The 24,101-nt window shown below is 38.5% G+C and overlaps 1 protein-coding gene across 8 annotated transcripts in view; it reads right to left on the bottom strand.

Annotated features, from left to right (window-relative positions):
• Positions 1–24,101, bottom strand: part of MYO6 (myosin VI) — a 159,570-nt gene that overhangs the window by 73,529 nt on the left and 61,940 nt on the right. For all 8 annotated transcript variants that reach the window (XM_070795753.1, XM_070795756.1, XM_070795757.1 and 5 more), the window contains exons 2-9: positions 22,004–22,145; positions 17,193–17,262; positions 13,870–13,943; positions 10,714–10,843; positions 8,761–8,866; positions 3,599–3,654; positions 892–989; positions 390–554 (exon numbers count right to left, since the gene is read on the bottom strand). In XM_070795753.1, the coding sequence (XP_070651854.1) occupies positions 390–554; positions 892–989; positions 3,599–3,654; positions 8,761–8,866; positions 10,714–10,843; positions 13,870–13,943; positions 17,193–17,262; positions 22,004–22,120 (816 nt within the window). In that variant the 5' untranslated portion in view covers positions 22,121–22,145. The remainder of the gene's footprint in view (positions 1–389; positions 555–891; positions 990–3,598; positions 3,655–8,760; positions 8,867–10,713; positions 10,844–13,869; positions 13,944–17,192; positions 17,263–22,003; positions 22,146–24,101) is intronic.

Below are 24,101 nucleotides of genomic sequence, written 5' to 3'. Positions count from 1 at the left end.
GAATTAAGGAAGACAAATAGGGATCTTTTATTAATATTAATTCAGTGGTCAAACTTTTTTTTTGTAAGTAAGTCAAAGGTAACTGTAAAGCTAGCATTACAGAACTATCATAAACTACTTACTGAAGATAAATTGATAACCAATTGATATAACTGGTTTAGCATCCTTCCTTTTATCTACTCCATTATGTATCTTCTCATATAGTGTTATAAACTGAGCAGTAAACCTCCATACAGATCCACTTATTACAGAAGTCACTCTATTCACAATACACTGAACTTAAAGTAAGTTATATGTAACTAGACATCAAAATCCACTGAAGTAAGTTTTAGAATAGAAGACAATTCAATTTGCAAAAACTGTATGAAATTTCTTTTCATCCAACCTACCCGAAAATTATCTGGAGAGCTCAAATGAAGTCTTTCCCTAATATCTTCAGAAGCACCAGCACATAACCTATAAAAGATATGATAATTCCTTTCCTCTTTGCCTTGAACACAGATCCTAGATTTCTCTAGAAGATAATGTGAAACAAATCCTCCAACAACTGAACTCTAGAAAACAAAACAGAGAGAAATTATGGTTTTGCATCTGAAGTCTTAAAGTATAACCTACCAGTGTCAAACTATCTTTCCTAATAACCATTTGTCTATCAAAGAGGTTGCAATATTTATCAAATAAAGGGGAAAAACACATAACTATTAAAAAAACATAAGCTTTAGAATTTACAGAGATCACAGTGAACATATATATTCTCCCAAATATCTAATAGTAAGAGAAAAATTTTAACATATTTGCCATGAGTTCAAGTACACTATCAATTCTATCAAGACTTTTTGCTTTTTCCAAAAACACTTCCCAAATATATTAACCCAAAACTCACTCACTTACCTTTTCATTGAAATGTATTTCTACAAATTTCCCAAATCGACTACTATTATTGTTGCGAACAGTCTTTGCATTTCCAAAAGCTTCTAAGAGTGGGTTAGCTATTAAAAAAGAAATGAAAATATGCCATAAAAATTAACATGAAGGAAAATTACAAAGTAATATACATAGTGTTTCCATTTATTAATAAATACATATAACTAGAAAAATATTCTCAAAAAACTAACATGAATGAATTCACTTGTAATGTCAAATCCCACAAATATTTCTTGACTTCCCTTATGTCAGGCCCTATTAAAGCACAAGAGATGGAAAATTTATTCAAAATTTATCAAAAGAAAATATAAGTGTTATGACAAAGATGAAATTTTCAAAAGTCATTAGATTACAAAATTTATAGCTCAACTTTAAAAATTACTCTCTAAATATTTTTATAGTTTCCACATCAGCCCTACATGAGCAGAAAACAGCAAACCTCCTATGATAAAATACAGGCAAAATGTTATTAGTTGACCTACTTTTAAATATATATATTAACATAACCTCCAGATTTAACATACATGCACATCCAACAAAACCTAACAAATTCAGTTTATAGAATTACCTACAAAAGGTTCTCAGAACAATAATTTTTGAAATACCAATGAACAAATGTAAAATTTTAATTGTCTTCATTTTAGAATGTCTCTCTCACACACACATACACTCTACACTACTGAAAGAGTTACTAGAGTCCATTCATGTACTCCCCATAGTCTCAACTATAATTATACCAGATTAGTGTCACTCTTACTCACACATTCCTTCAACAATCTCATAAACTGCTTCATATGTTTATTGCTCGAATATTTGTTATGAAATAGTCTAAAGTCCATTTCTCTTTGTCTGTCCACAGTAGAAAGCTTAACTAGTCTCCAAATCCAGTTAAAGATCACTCCCAGGTTGCTTCACTTGCTAAAATAAGTAAGAAAGTACTAAAACTGAAAGAAATGTTAGCATGTATGTCACTTCAAGATGTCTATGGTCCTGCCAGTTAACATACACTATCCTCCAATAAGGGGCTGGAGGAAAATGTGGAATAACCCTTTCCACTGGTCCTCAACTACAGCCTGTTACACATCACACAGTGTGTTCCCATGACAGAAACTAGGCTTAGATCCAACTCACAAGTGAATCTGTGCCTCACATAATCAAGTCGGAATATTGATTAGTATTTCATTAAATTAATCCCTAATTTGTTTTTATTTACTCATTCAATTTTAAACGACAATTCTCTCACTAAAGGCACTTTACTGCGATTATACTTTGGTGTGTCACCATACCTCAGTGAGAACTGTACATAAAATTAGAAAATTATTTATATCAAGAAATATGAAAAATCTTATTGATGTAAACTTTAAAAATGTTTATTAGAGTAGAATTTATATTCATGTACATGGATATTTTACATAATTGTGAAAAAGTGTATGTAACTTCTGCCTGCCATGATCTAGTAAAATGCATGAAGGCTCCTGACAAATCTTTATTCAACTAAAAAAATTTTTTTTAAATGTCAGGAGTATTAAAAAGAGCACTTAGTAGATTATGCAATTAAGATGTCTGTCTTTATGTCCCTTCTCCACAACTGATGAGCTATTTACTCCTCAGAAAGTCACTTAGACTCTTTTTACCTTAGTTTTTCATCTGTGGAGCAGGGATAAAACATTACCTACCTTGTATTCTGTGAAGATGTAAGTTAGGTAACCCATTTTAAGCAAATCAGACAACACCTAATGGACCCCACACATGTCAATATCATCATCATTATTAAATACTGAGTGTCTGGTAGGATGGGGGAGCCTGGTGAGCTGCCATCTGTGGGGTCGCACAGAGTCGGACACGACTGAAGCGACTTAGCAGCAGCAGCAGCAGCAGTCTGGTAGGAAAAAGTGAGGAAGTGGTGAGGGACGTGTCAAGGAGGCCTGAAACACCTCAAAGAACTACAAGGAGACCAATGTGACTAAAGCATGAGGATTCACAGGAAAAATGACTCAATCAGACCAGAAGAGGCAGGTACCTGGCCACAAAGAGCAAGGTTTAACCCTGAGAGACATATGAAGCCAATAAAGAGCTTAGAGCAAAACAGATCATTCTAACTTCCACACAGAGAATAGATTAGAGGAGGGGAGACCAGAGAGGCACCTGTGCTCCGGAGGCTACTGCAGACTTGCCTGGACCAGCAGAGTCCAAACAGGGTATGGAACGACTGTCTAGGGGTATACAGACACTGACTGCTTAAGGAAATCAACATACAGCCTCTTGCCTTCCAAGTGTACTCTTTTGTTAAAATGATTTCCCCCAGCACCTCAATTCCAAATAACCCTCTCCTTTTTTCCTTTACTAAAACAAGGTCAACAAAATGCACAGGAGGCCAGAAGGCTTCATGTATTCCTTTCACTCACTCACAGCTCCATAAATGATAATGCACATGCCATGTATCAGGTACTATTCCAGGGATTCTGAATCTATAAAATCTCTGCCCTCTTAGTGTGTACATGGAGTCAGGGGAAAAACGACATTAAGTAAATGACAAGATAAAAACGGAGCAAAGATTTGTAAGAGATTGGAGTTTTCTGATCTCTGTGAGAACATTCCAGACTACTTAGAGGATTCTTCTTAATTTCAGTACATATCTAACAATAAAAAATAAGAATTTAAAAAGTTCTATCACCTTCAACAATTCTATCATCAATGTCTTGACCGGATCCATAGGATTCAGTCAGATACCTGTTTAAAATACAGGATAAAAAAAAAAGTTAGATGACAGTGATATTGCATGCATTATATGGCTTTTTAAAAATATTTTTCTTTATACATTTTATTGAAGTACAGTTGATTTACAATGATTCCAGTGCATAGCAAGGTGATTCAGTTATACATATATACATATTATTTTTGAAATTATTTTCCATTATAGATTATTTTTTTATATTTTATTTTTAAACTTTACACTATTGTATTGGTTTTGCCAAATATCGAAATGAATCCACCACATGTATACATGTGTTCCCCATCCTGAACCCTCCTCCCTCCTCCCTCCCCATACCATCCCTCTGGGTCGTCCCAGTGCACCAGCCCCAAGCATCCAGTACCGTGCATCGAACCTGGACTGGTGACTCATTCCATATATGATATTATACGTATTTCAATGCCATTCTCCCAAATCATCCCACCCTCTCCCTCTCCCACAGAGTCCAAAAGACTGTTCTATACATCAGTGTCTCTTTTGCTGTCTTGTATACAGGGTTATTGTTACCATCTTTCTAAATTCCATATATATGTGTTAGTATACTGTATTGGTGTTTTTCTTTCTGGCTTACTTCACTCTGTATAATAGGCTCCAGTTTCATCCACCTCATTAGAACTGATTCCAATGTATTCTTTTTAATGGCTGAGTAATACTCCATTGTGTATATGTACCATAGCTTTCTTAACCATTCATCTGCTGATGGACATCTAGGTTGCTTCCATGTCCTGGCTATTATAAACGGTGCTGCGATGAACAGTGGGGTACACGTGTCTCTTTCCCTTCTGGTTTCCTCAGTGTGTATTGACTAGAGTTCCCTTTGCTATAAAGTCAACCTTTGTTGTTTATTGCATATCTATTTTTTTAATTAGAAATCTAGCATTCTAGTCATACTAAGTGATACTAAGAGGGATCAAACTGTCATAAAATTTTTAGGCAAAAATTCATAAGTTTTCTGAAATATATATATTATTTACATATGCTGCTAAGTCACTTCAGTTGTGTCCGACTCTGTGCGACCCCATAGACGGCAGCCCACCAGGCTCCCCCGTCCCTGGGATTCTCCAGGCAAGAACACTGGAGTGGGTTGCCATTTCCTCCTCCAATGCATTAAAATGAAAAGTGAAAGTGAAGTCACTCAGTCGTGTCCGACTCTCAGTGATCCCATGGACTGCAGCCTACCAGGCTCCTCTGTCCATGGAATTTTCCAGGCAAGAGTACTAGAGTGGGGTGCCATTGCCTTCTCTATTATTTATATATATATATATATATATATATATTTATATAAAAGCTTTTCTACTACACTTGCTAAAGACTTGAGAAAGAACATCAAAAGAAAAACAAGATGTGGAAAAACTGGAAAACATAAACTAAATGAAATGGGAGCACTGAATATGAAACAGAAAAAGTGAAACGAACTAGATAAAAATAATATATCATCATATAATAGAGTTGTTTTTAAACATGGCTGCTTATTAGAAACATATCTGGGGCTCTGGAGAAAAAAGAGGCAATATCTAGGCATTTGTATTTTTCAACAAATTCCAAGATAATTCTGCTATGTATCTGGATTTTAAAGTGATTACAGGTTTTTCTATTAAACCATAGTTCTGGTGATATAGAGTTCTATTATTTTTCTGTTCACCAATCATAATACAAATAGTACTGAGTAATAGTTACATAGCAATAGTAAAAGATGTTTATCAGTTTTCACAATCAATAGCCAGACAAAAAATAAAAAATAATTGTAAGTCATAATGGAAACATGATTAACCTAACATTATAAAATAATTATATACAATTTGGGGGAGTCGAGCAGAATGATGCGTAAGTGGAAGTGTATACATGTATACATGTTTTCATCGGCCCAGCCAGTCTATGTCTTTCGGTTGGTGCATTTAATCTATTTACATTTAAGGTAATTATCAGTATCTATGATCCTATTACTGTTTTCTTAATTGTTTGTGGTTTATTTTCTGTAGGTCTTTTCCTTGCTTGTGTTTCCTGCCCAGAGCAGTTCCTTTAGCATTGTGGTAAAGCTCGTGTTAGTTAGTGTTAGTGTTAGTGTTAATAGCTCAGTCGTGTTCAACTCTTTGCAACCCCATGGACTGTAGCCCACCAGGCTCCTCCATCCATGGGATTCTCCACGCAAGAATACTGGAGTGGGTTGCCATTTCCTTCTCCAGGGGATCTTCCCAACCCAGGGATGGAACCCAAGTCTCCCGCATTTAGGCAGATGCTTTAACCTCGGAGCCACCTTAAGGCCAAAGCTCATGTGGTGGTGCTGAATTCTCTTAACTTTTGCTTATCTGGAAAGCTTTTGATTTCTCCATCAAATCTGAAGGAGAGTCTTGCTGGGTAGAGTATTCTTGGTTGTAGGTTCTTCCCTTTATCACTTTAAATGTATCGTGCCATTCCCTTCTGGCTTGCAGAGTTTCTGTTGAAAAATCAACTGATAGCCTGATGGGAATTCCCTTGTGTGCTATTTGTTATTTTTCCCTTTTAATATTTTATCTTTGTCTTTAATTTTTGTCAGTTTGATTACTATGTGCTGATCCTACCTGGGACTCTTTGTGTTCCTGGACTTGGTTGACTATTTCCTTTCCCATGTTGGGGAAATTTTCAGCTATTATGTCTTCAAATATTTTCTCAGGTCCTTTCTCTCTTCTTCTTCTGGGACCCCTATAATGTGAATGGTGTTGTCTTTAAGGTTGTCCTAGAGGTCTCTTAGGCTGTCTTTATTTCTTTTCATTCTTTTTTCTATCTTCTGTTTTCTGGCAGTGACTTCCATCATTCTGTCTTCCAGGTCATTTATCCATTCTTCTGCCTCAGCTATTCTGTTACTGATTCCTTCTAGTGTATTATTTATCTGTTTGTTTGTTCTTCTAGATCTTTGGTAAACATTTCTTGCATCTTCTCCACTGTTTTCCCAATATCCTGGATCATCTTCACTATCATTATTCTGAATTCTTTTTCTGGAAGGTTGCCTATCTCCACTTCATTTAGTTGTTTTTCTGGGGTTTTATTCTGTCCCTTCATCTGGAACACAACTTTCTGCTTTTTCATCCTGTAATGTGGTCTTTGTTTTAGCTGCTGTGTCTTCTTGCTTCTTCTGTCTGCCCTCTGATGGAGGAAGCTAAGAGGCTTGTGTAAGCCTCCTGATTGGAGGGAATGGTGATGGGAAATGCTGGGTCTTGCTCTGATGGGCAGGGCCTTGCTCAGTAAAGCTTTAATCCAATTATCTGCTGATGGGTGGAGTTACATTCCCTCCCTGACAGTTGTTTGGCCTAAGAAGACCCAGCCCTGGTGTCCATGGACTTTAGAGCAGGGTTAATGGTAACCTCTAAGAGGGCTATGCCATGGGGGACCTTCCAGGACTGTGGCTGTCAGTGCTCCTGATTCTGTGATGAGCCCTTGCCGACTGACACCTCCACAGGAGACCCTCCAACACTAGCAGGTCGTTTTAGTTCGATCTCCCCTGGGGTCACTGCTCCTTTCCTCTGGGTCTTGGTGCATGTGAGACTTTGTGCCCTCGAAGACTGAAGTCTGTTCGCCCCAGTCCCATGGAAGTCCTATAATCAAATCCCCCTGGCCTTCAAGGTCAGATTCTCTGGGGATTCCCAGTCTCTTTGGCAGGTCCCCAGGCTGGGTAGCCTAACGTGGTGTTGAGAACTTTCACAACAGTGGGAGAACTTCTTCAGTATTATTTTTCTCCAGTTTGTGGGTCACCTACCTGGCAGGAATGGGATTTTATTTTCTTGTGATTGTGCCCCTCCCACTGTCTCACTGTGGCTTCTTCTTTGTCTCTGGACATAGGGTATCTTTTTTGGTGGGTTCCAATGTCCTTCTGCCTGTCGATGGTTTTTCCACAATTGCTGCAAGTTTGGTGCTCTTGCAGGAGGAGATGAGTGTATGTCCTTCTATACTGCCATCTTGAACTGGCAGCCTATATTTCTAATTTTAATATTATTTAACACATCTAACATTGAAACCTGAATCATGTACTGGAATGGCTCACTTAAATATTATAAATTTGTATTTAAATGTACCTACTATTCTATTATAGCTTTTCTGATATTTAAAATCCTATTTGGATGGTTTTTGACATCTAAATCAGCATTATTTTTTTAGAACTCTTTGGGAACATTCTGATTTTAACCAACTATTGTATCTGAAATATGATATACATTACACATAGAAATATTTATCTTTGACACTGGGAGGAGGGCTGCGGGAAGGTAGAAACAAGGTCAGTCATCATAAACTTAAGGTAAAAAATTATTCTGACCACTCTAATAGCAGGAATATTGAAAACAGAATGTAATGGTTGGATTTTGAAGGAATGGTTGGAGATTTCCCTTTGCCTAACCAGCACTGGTCTCCTCTAGGATCCTCCTGAGAATACCATGTCAGAGCTAGATTTCAAAAATCTCCAGCTTAGCTTCCACATAAGGTGCCTGTTTTTGTAACAGAAACAGAGCCCACCATTTCAAACTATGTCATAAAGCATGCAAAATATGCAAGGTTAATCTGGTCAAATCTCAAGGAGATCTTTGTAACTCTTTGTTCATATCATGTTCAAGGCAACACTCTTCACAAGAATCAAGAGACGGAAGCAACCCCAGTGCCCACTGATGAGTGAATGGATAAACAGATGTGATATATAAACATGACAGAATATTACTCCTTAAAAATTAGGAAAATTCTAACACATGCCTCAACATGGATGAACTTTGAGGACATCATGCTAATGGGGGAAAACCAGTCACAGAAAAATAAAAAGTTGTACATTTCACCTACATGAGGTGTCCAGAGTAGTATCAAAAAGGCAGGAAGTAAGAACAGTGGTTGCCTGGCATTTGGGTTGGTCAGGGGGAATGCAGAGTTGTTTAAAGGGTATAGGATTTTAGTTTTGCAAGATGAGAAGTTCTGGACATTGGCTGAACAACAATGTGAATGTACTCAGCACTACTGAACTGTACACTTAGAAATATTGAAAATGGTAAATGTTATGCTGTATATTTTTTACCACAACTAAAAATAGCCAACTTGTTCAAAACATTTTAGGTCAGCTAAATATTCCTCACCTTAGAACAAATTTTGTATTTTCCGTTTTGCCAGCTCCTGATTCTCCAGATACAATGATGGACTGACTCATCTTGAGCACCTTCATGTCTCGAAAAGCCTTATCAGCTGGAGACAAAAGAATACCACACTGTTAGTGAGGAACAAAGTATTAAATAAAAATTTCCAAATGATAGAAAGTCCATTTACTAACAAAAAGCACTTGCGCTCAAAGAAATTATAAATGTGTATTTACAGTTACCAAAATTTTTAAATAAAATCATTTGAAAGTACTCAAAACATCTCTATAAGTATATACTTTAAATATTCTCTACAATTATACTGACAGCTAACTGATATGAAATCCAAATAAACAACTCTTGTATTTGCACTAGAATGTCTCCATATTATGAGCAGTGGCTCAGCTTTTCCTAATACCAGAACATATTTTCAGAGAGATGAAAAATGCTCACTATACATAACTAATGACATCCCCAGAGAATTAAACAAAAAGTAACAAGCTAACAATTAAGAAATCTGGCAGCTAAAATTTCTGCAGGAGAAAAAAAGAAAACACAACTGCACAACAGATCTGTGGTGCTTTTTTTTCCCTCCTGTAATTCTACCATTAAACATAAACATCTTGCAGAATTTACCAACATTTCAAAAACGGAAAAATTAACTGCTTTCAATTGTTTAGAGATGCCATTATTTATACATACAATTTTTAACTATCTTCATTATCCTCCAACAATTTAAGCTGTATCTTTTGGACTTTGCAGACAATATGAGCACAATTTGATTCTGTTCAAGTGGACTAAATTAAAGTAAATTTAATTAAAAGTGAGGTCCTGACAAGTTGGGCCCTATAAGGCAGCTATTTCTCACCCCAGGCAGGTGCTACCCGTACCAGTGAAGAAGGCTCTACAGATGGCTTTTTCCCTAAGGACCCAATGCAAACTCATGCAAGACTGTTCACATCCCTTTGACCAATTCATCAGCAATCTGTTTCACTCAATTCTGTGGAATCGTTGTAAACACTTTTTAGTAGTAGTAAGCAACTACATTTTAAACACGTAACTCTGTCTAGTGATGAACCTGCTCACCATTTCGCCAGCTGATAGAACACATGCAGATGCCCATCAGAGCATCATAGAACCAGCTGCACTGGACTTGGTGCACATATTCACTCTGCTTAGCAGCACCCAGAACATGTGCAGCCAAATCTGGAGGTGAAGCCCAGTTAAGTCAAAACACAGGTACAAAGAGAAACTAACTGCGCTAAAAACCTGAACCAAAACGTGTCACGATTTAACTGCTGGTTATGTCTGAACTTCAAGGCTTAGCTAACATCTCTGTACTTGTAGTCACCAGCTATGGGGAATGCCTCTCAAGCAACTCTATCTCTGCTTTTCAGAGCTAAAGTGCTTCAAGATGAGAGACAGTGCCCAAGAAAGGCAAAGACAGATGCTGCTGCCCTTCCATGCAGATTCTCCAGAAATATGAAACATGTGTCACTGTCCATCCTTTACAATTTAAAATGCCCTGATGAGGGATATGCCACGGAAGGTGTTTGTTCTCACATCCCCCTTCTAGCCGAGGTAACACGCTCACAAGTAAGAGTAAGAGCGAATGGTCTAGGCCTCCTTCTTAGTTGTGGAAGGAGGACACTTTAAAGATGGAGTCAAACAAAAACATTAGGTCACATTTTATTATGACCTACTTTCAACTGGATAGACGCACTTAAGAGAACACAGGCATTTAACAAAGGTAACGAGGTACAACCACCCCATGAGTCAGCAGCAAAAGTATTCCTCCCCACCCTGTGTGAGCGACACGCTCCTAACACAGTGACACAGCCAGGTGCACACAGGCCTTCATACATTCGATTCATGGTGTCTTTTACTAATCCAAAAGAAAAACTGAATGAGTATGTACAACTGAAATAAAAATTAAGATATAACGAAATTACTTACCGATTGCAAACACATGGGGTGGCATCGTCCCAAGAGATTTTCCTTGGTACGACTTTATTGAATCTGAAGAATAGATTTTAGGTATGTCAAAGTATGGGTTCACTGCAATCAGAATGTTGGCCACATAGGTCTAAGGGGGAAAAGCGTAAACATTAAATTTTCTAATTATTATTTTCATTTAAGATCAAACAAAGCTCATAAAAGAAAGAACATACAGCAAGTAGACACCCCCAATTCTCTCTGTAACTAGAACTCCCAAATCTGCATTTCTAGCCCTCAACATTCCCTGATCTCTATTGGACCCGTATTTCTTCAACACTTAATAAATATTTACATCTTCTTATCCCACAGGCATCTAAAACTTGCCACATCCAAAATCAAAATCGCCTCTCTTGACCTCCCTTTGCATCAAAGGAAACACACTCCTTCCACCCTCCCTCCCAGGTTCAAGACACCACCACCAGATCCACGTGCGCAGAGCTGAGCCTCTACTCCTCTGTCGTCTTCAGACACCTTCTGCTGACTCCACTTACAACATCTGCTCTATACCTACAGCCTGCATGTTGCTTATTTGTACTCCTTGTCTAGACTACTTTCTTCACTGAAGAGTGTAGCATAGATCACGGAACCCTCAAGGTCTATGCCCATCACTGAAAACCTAGGATTGATTTAGCTCTGCAGTGACCACTTGGTCCCAGACCTTTGCAAAACACCATATGCTAACTATTGCCTAGAACACTGATGGGCCAAATGTTTGATGAGCAATGAAGCTTCCTTTCAAATGTGAAATTTCACCGTGGCTTCAAAAGACCAAAAAGAAAAACAAAATGCTACCAACAGGATTTATAAAATTCTTTGTGGGTAGAAAGAGAGTTGTGGTTTAGCAATTGGTTTTTGTTTGCAGACCAAACTAGGGCATACGGGACCATATTTTTTTCTCTTCTGTTCTAGCTATGGAAGGGAAATGATGTGGAAACCCCAAACTCTCAGCCTGCTAATCTAAAATTCAGTGAATGCTCTCAAACCTGCTTCCTGGGGTGGGGTGAAAAATAAATTCCAGTTAATAATCTTTCCATGGGAAACAAAAGGAAAGTAAGAGAGACTTTAGTAACCAAGGAAAATGTTAAATGTCTAAGGGAGAACGGTGGCAATTCTGGTCAATGAGAAGTATAAAAATATCCAACTCAAACTATTCTGAACTGCTTCACTCTCTTACCTGTGTTACAGTAATAATCATTCTGCTTGTGTGTTGCTGATATTTAATGGTTTTATAACTAAAAGGCATAACTGGCTAGGCAAAAACCCACCAGTTAATGGCTTTCATTAACTTTGAAAACACTGGTCTTCCGAACAAGAGCTGTGATGCTAAACAGCCACTGTCTAACAGAGGTTGTACACCCAACTGCATGTACATCTTAGGAAAAGAACGCCAGAACAAATAGAAATAATTTTAAAATTCTCCAGAGTGATGCAGACTCATACATGAGGAACAAAAACCTAAAATTTCACAAATAAGTAATTATTTCTATCAGGTATGTGATTCGGCAGAGACTTGTTGATCAAATGCAGTGCTCATCTTTTTATGAAAGTACAATGAATTCTGCATGTAAACCTTCAGTTATCAGTGGCCACAGTCGGCCAGTAGAACATCGCCGTTGCATAGGAAACATTAATGGACCAATGAAAATTCCAGGGTGAGAAGTTTATGCATAATCATTCCAAATAAAAGCCAACCATCTCAATGTTTTATTTTGTTTTGTTGAGTAAGATGATTCTGTAAAGGTAGTTTAAAATGTATAAACTTCAAGAAAAAGATATTAAAACAATTAAAATTTGCTCAGGTAAGTAAAACTGATTCACTACCACCAAGTAATGTAGACATGTAAAGAAAAAATAGTGGCCAGTTCTACCTGAAAGATGGTTACAGCTATATCAGCTTTTACTGACCTGTTACAAGTTACACTGCTTTAACAAACAAACTTTAAAAACTTTATTATTTTAGTACCTAAAACATTTAGCACACATTAGATACTCAACATTAGTCTGCTGATTAAATGAATTTTGCTTCCAAATAAATTTCTAAATAAGAATAGCCATATCTATATTAACTTAAATATACTATTTAGTTGACTTTTGGGGGGGGGGAAACAAAGAGAAAAGGAAAGACTTAATACTGTGTATAAGCGAGGGTAAATTCTTTTGGAAAAGACTAACTAGATTAGTTCTATTTCCCAGCTGTCACTACTTGGACAGATGGCAAAGACTAAAGGTAATTTAGTCAGAATTAAGTAAGTACAATTAGGCAAACTGATAGTGATATAAAAAATTAAGAACGTCATTTGATCTAGGAAGTGTCAAAGAAGCCATGTGTTTTCTTCTTTCAAAAATAATGACGAGCCCCATCTTTATAACAGGAGAGCTACAGCAGGGTAATTTATCTCCAGCCAACAAAGGAACCTGTAACTAGAATAAAACCTCATACATGCCCAATGAATCATGATCATTAAAACACACCATTTAAGCATTCATCTGAATGCTATGGTGCAAACCCTCTTTAATACATTAGAAGCACTGACTTTCATTTTTAAATATCCTGGGCTTTTAGGAAAGTTCTCTCTTTGGAATCAAATATCGCAACTATTCAGGCTCATGATCAGCATTTCAGTGTTCCTGAAATTTCCTCACATATTGCCTTCTATTCTAATTTACATTTTTTGCCATCCAAATTTTTAATTTCATTATGTATGCCTTAAGTCGGACTTAAATGTTTTGCAGAACAATGTGGAAAGTGTATTAATTAAACAGATCTATAGATGTATGCCATAAATTTAAAAATCCAAGTTCAAAATAATTAGTGCTTTTTTAAATAACCAAATTGGGTAGATTTAAGGCTGAAAAATATTAGATGATGCCCTGAATTCATTATTTCATTTCAAAAATATTTCTTAAGTACTATGTACCATGCCTGGTCTAAGCCCTGGAATTAAGAGGAGTAAATTACAAAAAAATCCTCATCCTCATGGAGCTCAGGCTCCATTCAACAGGCTCAGGTCAAGTGTGATCTCCTGGTAAGAAAATTTCAAGCTCAACAAAATCAAACAGCGGCATGTAAAATAATAACCCCCACAAAACTTAAACCACAGGTAAAATACTTACATAAATTCTGTCTTTACTGTATCGAACTTTGATATTATGGAGTAGTGTGGCTTCATTTAAATACATTAATGAACCTGAGATGGAAAGTTTGTAAATCATTAGATATCTGAAGAAAAAAAGCAAAATAAAACAATGCCATCTTAAGCTGAATCACTTGGACTCAAGCTAAAATTCACCTGTTAGGTTAAATTTAATTCCATCTTTTCCCTGGTAACTGTAAACTCCAAAAGCCAATTTAAAATATATCTAGCTTACGTACATGTTATAATGATATTTTTAAACAAATTTTCAGCAAGAGGAGTGTCTCCAGTGAGTATCAGGTGAATACACAGTTAGGAGGGCTTCCCTGGTTGCTCAGCTAGCAAAGCATCCACCTGCAGTGCAGGAGACCCTGGTTCGATCCCTGGGTCGGGAAGATCCCCTGCAGAAGGGCTTTCCTGGTGGCTCAGTTGATAGGAACCTGCGGAAACCCAGTCCAGTATTCTTGCCTGGAGAACTCCCATGGACAGAGGAGCCTGGGAGGCTATAGTGCACGGGGGCGCAAAGAGTCGGGCACGACTGAGTGACTAAGCACACACACGAAGTAAGGAAGGTTGGCTAAAAAATCAGGCACGATTCAAGTGGAAAGACAGTACTACTTTAGACAGTGCTGATTTTTAACAATATTTACTGTTTGTTTACAGGGAGACACCAGGTCTTGGTTGCGGCCTGCTGGATCTCATTCCCTGCCCAGGGGTAGAACCAGGCTTCCTGCACGGGCATGTGGACTCAGCCACGGACCACCAGGAAGTCACGGAGTGCTGACTTCACACATTTTTGACACAACAAAGATTAGTGGATGACACTAATCCAATCTGATGCTCAAAATTTCACAGAAAATAAAAAAGATGCAATTTTAGAATGTGAAAGGAACAGGTCGTTCAGTCAGTGCATCACAGCTGACATGACAAAGTAAGAATCCTGGAGAAATTATTGTGTCTTAAACTAGAACAGCAGCATCGGGGTAGAAATCCTGTTTTTCTGACGTCTGTTCTACTAACACTCTGACACACTCAATTCTCCCAGCCTGATTTACTGGCCCAGCCCACAGTTGGCTGAGCTCCATTTTCACATTTCCACCACACGCTCAGGCAGACAAGCCCACTCTTACCCCACTCACTCCGTTTCCATCATCAGCACTACCACTCCCCACTCATCTGTTCTGCAAGCCGAGTGGATACGAGGACCCTCCTCTCCCTTCCTTGCTCTGAACTCACTTCCAAGTCCTTACACATGTAATAAAGTGCAGCACAGCACCCGCCGCAGGGCAGGCACTCACAACTAACACAGTCTGAGCCTCTGAAATGGCTCTCCTTTCTTTCCAATTCCACAGCCCCAAGCCCAGTGCAGGTCTCATCGCTGCTTCTGTAATCACAGGGGCCTCCCGCCTGTCTACTGCCCCAGTCTCTCTCCTCTCTAACCCTGACTGCTCATGGCTCTCATCTAACCACACTACTGGTGGCTTAGTCGCTAAGTCGAGTCCAACTCTTTGTGACTGCGTGGACTGTAGCCTGCCAGGCTCCTCTGTCCATGGAATTTTCCAGGCCAAAGTACTGGAGTGGGTTGTCACTTCCTTCTCCAGGGGATCCTGGCAACCCAGGGCTCAAACCAGGGTCTCCTGCATCTCCTGCACTGCAGGCGGAATCTTTACTAAGCCACTGCTGCTGCTACTGCTGCTAAGTCGCTTCAGTCGTATCCGACTCTGTGCGACCCCATAGATGACTAAGCCACTAGGGAAGCTTATAACTATACTAGAGCCCTGACTAAATCTCTTTCTTCCTCAAAAATTATCAGTGGGTCTCCATCAACTACCAAAGTCCATATTCAAGTCCAGTATTCAAGGCCCTTAGTAAACCGGCACTCGACTGACCTTTTCATACAATTTTCCATAACTCTCTTTAATATGGTCTGACTTGCAGGCAGACTAAACCATTTATCAAACTCAAATATCATGCCTCTGCATCTCTATGTCAAAAATCTAGCTGTCCTTTATGGTCAGCTCAAAGACGATCCCTCAAATAACACCTCCCCATCCTCACTACCCCATCACCACTAGGACTACTTTCTCCTTTCTTCGTGGAGCTTACCACAGAATGCCAGAAAATACTGTCTCGATCCATGAAAAGGACTGTTACCAATTCTGAATACCCTAGCAAGTTAAAACAGAAAAAATTTTTCTCTCTCATTTTAGATGCAGCAGAATCTCATTCCTTTCTGTTGCTGTGGTTCTGACTGCTAATTGGAAAAATATTATCCCATCAGACAAATTCTCTAGCAATTCTGGAATGGAGGGGAGCTCCACATTTTTCTCCCCCAGTCTCTTACACCTAATAACAACAGATACCATTTACTGAGAGGCTATTAGAGGTCAGGCACTGCGCTAAGCATTTTATATGAATAATCTCTAAGTATGAAACAGAATCATTATTACTCCCATTCTATAGAGAAGCCCAAAGGAGAGAGAGAAACTGCCCATAGGCACCCAGCTTCCTAACTGCTTAGTCAGAATCTGGGCGCTGGACGCCCACCATTACTCTTGTATTCCGCATCTTAGATGGGAATCCTGCAGGCTTGCTCAAATGTGAGCATCCAGAGAAAACCAGCAAGGACAAAACACATTCCTTTATTTACCTCTCTTCTTTAAATGGTTTTTAAAGTCAGATACTTTTAATGAAACCCATGACAACTGGACATGGTTCTCAAATCTTGCCACATAAAAAATGAAACATGATTACTGCTTCATTTTGCTTACTGCTTTTCCACCAAAAATTCCAAGGCAGTTATAAGTCAAACTAATGCTGCACTTTAATATACTGTTCTGAAATCATTTTTTCAATTGGTATTTATTGAATAGTATTTTTTTAATGTTTTTTCTTTAAAACAGAGGCATTACATGGCTGTTTTAGACTCAAATTCCAAATTACTGAACCACATATACCAAAAAAAAAAATCTGATTCCAGATGAGGTTCAAAAAACTCTTCCAAAAAACAAAAGCCCACGAGATCTTTAGTTCAGGCTTCACAGTAAATAAATTATTCCCATTCCCTGTATTTACACAACTGAGATAACAGACTTTCAAGAGACTCCTTCACCAAAGTTTATGTGTGAGAGACCAATGCATCTATGACTGTGGGCTCCTCCATTCACAGAAACCTTCACATCAAAAGGCTACATTTCTTCTCAACCAGGATAGAGAGTACCCTGTAATATAATCACTCATACATTTTTGGAAGGAACAGTTTCCTTTTCTATGATGAGAACTACTTTTCAAATGGATGCTTACAGTTATCTTCCACATCTTTTTTACTGTCCTCTTCTGCAGGAAACACTTGGTTTATGAGTGCCAAAAATGTCTAAAAAAAAACAAAACAAGAGCTTATTAAACTAGAAGCTTATAAATGGTAAAGAAGTCAAAGGAGCTTAATTGTCTGCATACATTGCAATAACAGCGATAATATGCTCTTAAGATGTAATACCAGATCCTACTGTTCAACAGGTCTTTAACACAAAAGCAGGATAACTTTAGTCAAATATATTATCCATTATTATTATGAATGCAAAATCAATAATAGAAATCAATAAAAAAAATCCTGTGCTCTAACACCAAGAGTGGCACAAAACAAGAAGTATGTTAATACTAACATACTGCATAGTACATTACACAGGCATGCTTTTCAATAACTTTTCAAAAAATAAAAATTTTAATGTTTATATATACAGCAATTTTATTGTTTTAAAAAAGGAAAAAGTAACAGCCAATCAATCAAATATACCAACAGACTATAATTTAATTAATGTTATTGTCTGAGTAAAACACATTAGACACAAATTCCTATAGGAATGTGTCAAAAATATAAACAGTATCCAAAACTATTAGGTACATAAAATTACAGATATCTATGAATAAGTTTGGGTTTAAATAAATGTTATGGCAGAAACTTTAGAATTAAGATAGTATCTTGTAAGAGAGAAAGAATGATCTCAAATTACCTCTAAAGAGAATTAAATTTTCTCCATGCCATTCTAATAGTTGCTTATACATTTCTATTTCTCAAACAACTGCAATTACTCCTATGGTTGAAGTTCCGAACCATCCATATCCGAACCATCCATATCAAATAAATCTCTAAGGAAAAGCTGCTCAATGATTTTAGAATAATGTATATAAATTCTATATATGAATATATATGCAACAGTATAAGACAAGGCTACTTCTACGGTTTACAGAGTAAACTTAAAATCCAGGTTGCTTGTACTACCACCATTCAAAGTCATATCCAAATTAGAAAACTGTTATGCCCTGAAGAATCTAGAAGTTAATTATTCGGAACCCACCACACATGTTCTTAACGTTATATTTGAGGGAAGGTTTAAAGGATAAATCACAAGTAGAGAACTAATCTATAATGCACGTTAAGTATATTAATGGTACTATAAAACAATCCACAACTTATAACAATGATTCTACAGGAAAAACACATTCAGAAATAGCTCCCGATGTCACAGGGCCACATGCCACATTCACAGCCTTAGCCACCGGGCTAAGGCCTCCCCAGACTCAGGTGTTGGCTCTGTTATGTTTGGAGCCTCTAAGAGATCAGACAAAGGGCTGCAGGACAAAGCGTTCCTGCAGTGAGAAGGGGAAGCCCGGCGCTGAAAGGGCTGCAGGGAGCCCTTAAACCTAGTTTCTCTCCATCTTGTTTCATCCCCCAAATGACCACCAGCCGCTACCTTCTTCCCCGCTTTACCACTACTCAGGAGAAAGAGGAAATTAGTTTCATTAAGGCAGTTGTTTTCTCTTAGAGGAAGGAGGCTTCTTCTCCTCTCAAGAGACTGCAGTAAACATCTACCACCCAGCAAACACAGGGCATCCAGCCCCAGGACATGGACAAAGGAAACCGCCCCCGTACTTGAGAAGATTACAGTCGAGTAGGAGGGGAAAATGTAAACTACTGTCTCCAATAAAGTGTTACAGAGGTTAAGAATGTATACCACTCCTCAAAGCAAAGAGTAATCAATGCAGGGGAGGAGGAGGAAGAGACAGAGCATCTGTGGGAAAACTCCAGAAAGGAGGTGACTTCAGTCAGTCCTGAGAGATGGATTAGTGTTTGCTGAGCGCAGGGCTCTGGAGAGCGGCATTCCAGGCAAAAGTAGTACTGTGAGCAGAGACACACAGCACCACCCGGATCCCTGAGGACCGAGGGGGAAGGCTGCAAGAGGAAGAGAAACGCACACAAGACCAGGGGTATGGCAAGAGTGTGAGAGGGAGACTGCTGGCCGACAAAAGACGAGACTAGCAATGTAGACTGGGAAAAGGAAAGGTTGACCCTTAAATGCCGCGTGTTCAGGGCTTTAGTCTGAAGGCCAGCCAGCTGCAGATATGGAACATGAAGTCAACTGAGAGGTTCAAGACGGCGTTCTTAACAGAATAAAAGATATCAAAATATCAGAATCCACCACACATGAAAAAGATGTTTCATCTGAATACACACACATGTGTGTTGTTGACATGTAATATCTATTTGTTATCAGTACACATATATACACACATGAATAATACACCTACCTAATGCAATTTAAAATCTATTTCTTACTATGTGCCACAACTGAAAAACTTTAAAAGGCACTGCTATCATCTAAAACATGTTCCCCATGAGAGCTAACCCCCTCTTCCACGCTTCTGTTGTATCAGAAAACAGATCTGTTTAACTTGTCCATTGCTTTCTGTACTTTCTTAATTTTCAAGTGCTGATGATCATTACTCCACAAATCATCCACACAAGAGGCTCCTTCTCTTACAGATATTTTTAACCACATGGTTGTCATGACACTTTATAATTTATTAAGACTCTGACCAGGAAGTAGGAAGAGGGGGAATTAAAAGAAATCACTGAGAATTTGTGCACTTTCAAAAAACTCTGGTGAAAAGAAACTTCAACTTTAGTTATAAATAATCTATAATCCATAGGGTTTTTATGACTCCACAATTTAAATTTTAAGTGTCTGAATTGATTCTATGCGTGTACCTGATTGATACTAATAAGGCACAGCAGAAAGCACATAAAATATTTAAAATACAAAAAAGCATATACCCATAAAGCAAGCTTCTTCCATCCTTGAACTGAATACTTGTGGATACAACAGAATACATATTAATATAACAGAATGTAACTAAGAAATTTACTTTTCATTTCATGGTTTTGATTTACTGGGCTGACAAATATATTAAAAATTAAAAAAAAAAAAAAAGACTTTGAAGGACAAAGAAAGCCTCACTACATTTCTGTCACTTCCCCCGAAATACGCTACTTTGGCATACTGATAATCTTGAGTTAAAAGCACTTGAGAAACAGCAGCTGTAACAAGTGCACTCTGACCCTTTTTATTCCTGAAAGCAAGAGATAAAACTCCCACTTGAAAGGTCCCTCCCTCTACCAGGGGGAAAGAGACATGCTTATCACCAGGGGAGGGAATGGAGGACAAGAGCAATCTGTGCAGAAAAACCCTGTCTTGTCAGACTAACGCCAGCCCTCCCTGCCACTTGTCCACAATTCACCACCCTTAGCCCAAAAGCCCCTGCCTTATCAATTCTTCTCAAATTTGTTGTTTCTTTGTCTAAAAGACATAAAAGCCTCCTGGTCTGGTTACTTCTTTAATTCTTCATTCCCTTGCGAAGGCTGCTATGTTCATGTAAAAATGTGACAGAAGTTGTATGCGTTCCTACTGTGACTCTGTCTTATGTCAATTTAATTTTCAGGCCCAGAGATCCAAAAAGGTAGAGGAAAATTTTTCCTCCCCTACAACTTCAAATATATACAAATAATTGAGCTCATTTTTAAAATTGTTTCTTTTTTAGAACATGTACTGCATTGTTAAGTACAAATAGGTACTTGTTAATAAAAGGAAAAACTAGAAACACTCTGTCTTTTCTTTCCTGAGGGTATCTTTAATTGGCCTCCTCTAACATGGCACATTATATATTATGCATTTAGGTTCCTGGGTTGTTTACAGTAACAGAATAGTTTTCTCTGTGAACAGACCTCATGAGAGATCTACCTTGTTTTTCTAAGGTTCCCAGAAGGATGGCAGTCATATGGCATTAGTTAACCATGTATCAGTAGAATATAAATTATTCATGAACACTGGCAGAGTCTAAAGTAAACAGAAATGATATCAACAAATTTAAGTTAGAAGTCCTACTTAACAGGAATATTTATTAAACTAAGAAGAGCGAAGCTCTCCCACAAAACAAGCCCTACAGTCTCCATGAAAAATGAAGACTCCAGGTCACTTTCCCCCCAAGACTTCCATTTTGTTATGCAGTCTAGTCTGTGTCTAAGCCTAAAAGGAGACAGATACCATGTATACAAAGCAGAAATATGCTTTTAGGGTTTAAAAATGCCATTACAACAAAAAACAATAATAGATGGTTATGTTTAAGACTTAAATACAGTATCTTTCCTTAATAGAAATATTTTTATTCTAATCACACAGTAAATTAACTAAATAAAAAGTTTTTAAAAAGTAATTACAGAATGGATAAACAACAAGGTTCAATATCCTATGATGAACCATAATGGGAAAGAATATAAAAAACAATGTATATATATGTATCACTTAATCATTTCGCTGTACAGCAGAAATTAACATTGTAAATCAACTATATTTCAATTTAAAATTATTTTAAAAATTATTCAAAAGCTAAAGCAAACAGCAAAATTTCATATCATTCACTTTTCATATTTTTACTTGGTAACAGATTGAATATATCACAGATGCATATTCATAACTTTAGTTATATGGCATCAGGAATAAAAATGTTATTGTTTACATTTTATTATGCACATATTTCTTAAGAATATGCTACTTACAGGCTCACTAAATTATTATCTGATTTTAGGAAGTGATATCATTTCCCTCCCTCCCACCCCCGGGGGTCTGTACCTCTAATTCAATCAAATGAAAACTATGATTCACTCCCCAGAAAACTGCTTCCCTTTATCTGAGCTAAAAAAAAAAAAAACCCACCTACTTCATTAAAAAGGGAGATACCCAAGAAATGAGATTTTGAAATCATTCTGAGAAACTTCTTACCTTGCCTTTTTGGTCCAGGGGCTCAATGGTTAAGCTGTCGGGGCCAATATCCACGATGTTGCCCATCTGAAACCCCTCTGTGGGGTGCGGGGCCCACACCGGCCTTCCGTCCTCCATTTTCAAAGGGAGCTACCACAACCTCCTGTTTCAAAGGAACAAAGTAACATGAATCACTTTGGAGTTTGTTTTTTTTTTTTGTAACAATCTTTCTTTCAGTTAACATGTAAATCACAATCCACAGAAAGGCAGGAGTACCCCTGCACAGGTAATCCTCGCCCCACCCTTTACCAATTGCACAGAAGGACCCAGCAGAGGCTGCTCCACCCAAGGGGAACACCTACTCTGCCACCGCCTTCCTTCAACGGCGACTGCAGAGAACTCACTGCACTGCGAGCAGGACAAAACAGAGAGCAATGGTCACAGTGTTTACCTCCTGCCCACTCTCAGTTACACTAGCACCTCATTACTTATCGACACCTAAAGATGCTTGTGCCCACACTCTCCTTCCATGTGGCATTCTCAAATCTTCGATGTCCCCCATGGATTCTTCATCAGGCCTAGTCCCTCATGAAGGATAAGGAGGTCTGGTACATGGTTCAATCGAAAAGCTACTAACTGTTGGCAAGTCGGCAAAGTGCTTGCTGGTTAATGTCTTCCAGGCCATGGTTACATGATGGGATCTGCTGTCCGAAAAGCAGTCAGTGTGATCATGGTGGTGGTGGTTTAGTTGCTAAGTCGTGTCTGACTCTTGTGACCCCATGGACTGGAGCCCACCAGGCTCCTCTGTCCATGGGGTTTTCCAGGCAAGAATACTGGAGCGGATTGCCATTTCCTTCTCCAAACATGATCATATGTAAGTGCAATTCACAGTTAAGAAATGAACTGAGGATTCTCCATAGAAGTGAATGAACAACACTGCTTCAGATCTGGATGACCACACCTATACCTACACACCTTTCCTAAATAATTATATCCAGTTCCAGGGCTTTGAATAGAATCTATATGTAAGTGATGGGCTTCCTTGGTGCCTTAGTGGTAAAGAATCTGCCTGCCAATGCAGGAGACATGAGTGTGATCCCTGTCAGGAAAATCCCCTGGAAAAGAAAATGGCAATCCACTCCAGTATTCTTGCCTGGGAAATCCCATGGACGGAGGAGCCTGGCAAGCTATAGTCCATGGGGTCGCAAAAGAGTCAGATACGACTTAGCCGCTAAACAACAGTTATGTGTAAGTGATGCCCAAATTTACTCCTCCCGTCTGTAACACCACTGAATACCCAGGTATTTTGCCTGCATACTGGACTCCTCCTTATGGAGATATATAACAGATGTAACATTGTTATTCGGAGAAAGCAATGGCACCCCACTCCAGTACTCTTGCCTGGAAAATTCCATGGACAGAGGAGCCTGGTGGGCTGCAGTGCATGGGATCACTAAGTCGGACACGACTGAGTGACTTCACTTTCACTTTCCACTTTCACGCATTGGAGAAGGAAATGGCAACCCACTCCAGTGTTCTTGCCTGGAGAATCCCAGGGACGGGGGAGCCTGGTGGGCTGCCGTCTATGGGGTCGCACAGAGTCCGACACGACTGAAGCGACTTAGCAGCAGCAGCAACATTGTTATTAGTATTGTGTTATTACTCTGTTCCACTACATTCCTTATGTCAGTAAAGGCACCAACGTTCAGTTCAACCTGGAGTCATTCTCAGTTTTTTCAGCTCCTTCCAAATCCTTAATACCCCCTAATCCTACAGGCTCTACCTCCAATAGGTATCTGAAATCCATCCACTTCTCTGTAGCTCCTCTGCCATCCTGGTTAAAACCAGCATGCCTTTTACCAGGACTTTTGTAATGAACTTAACTGCCTACTCCTACTCTTGCCAACACTCACAGACCACCAGAAATTCTATTGAAAGTTAAGTCTGATCATGATTTACTGGCTGCATCAGGGCACGGTCCTCTTGTGGCCCCAAGGCCCAGCACGAAGCAGGCAACTCAACATTCACTGAAAGAATGAAAGAACTGTTCACACAGTTTGGTAGCCTAGGAGGAACTGAAAGGTCTTAAAGTCTAGGTTTGAAATGAAGCTCCACCACT

Source organism: Bos indicus, chromosome 9, assembly GCF_029378745.1.
Source record: "Bos indicus isolate NIAB-ARS_2022 breed Sahiwal x Tharparkar chromosome 9, NIAB-ARS_B.indTharparkar_mat_pri_1.0, whole genome shotgun sequence".
In the NCBI taxonomy this organism is placed as follows: Eukaryota; Metazoa; Chordata; class Mammalia; order Artiodactyla; family Bovidae; genus Bos; species Bos indicus.
This window is presented reverse-complemented; position numbering and strand designations above follow the sequence as displayed.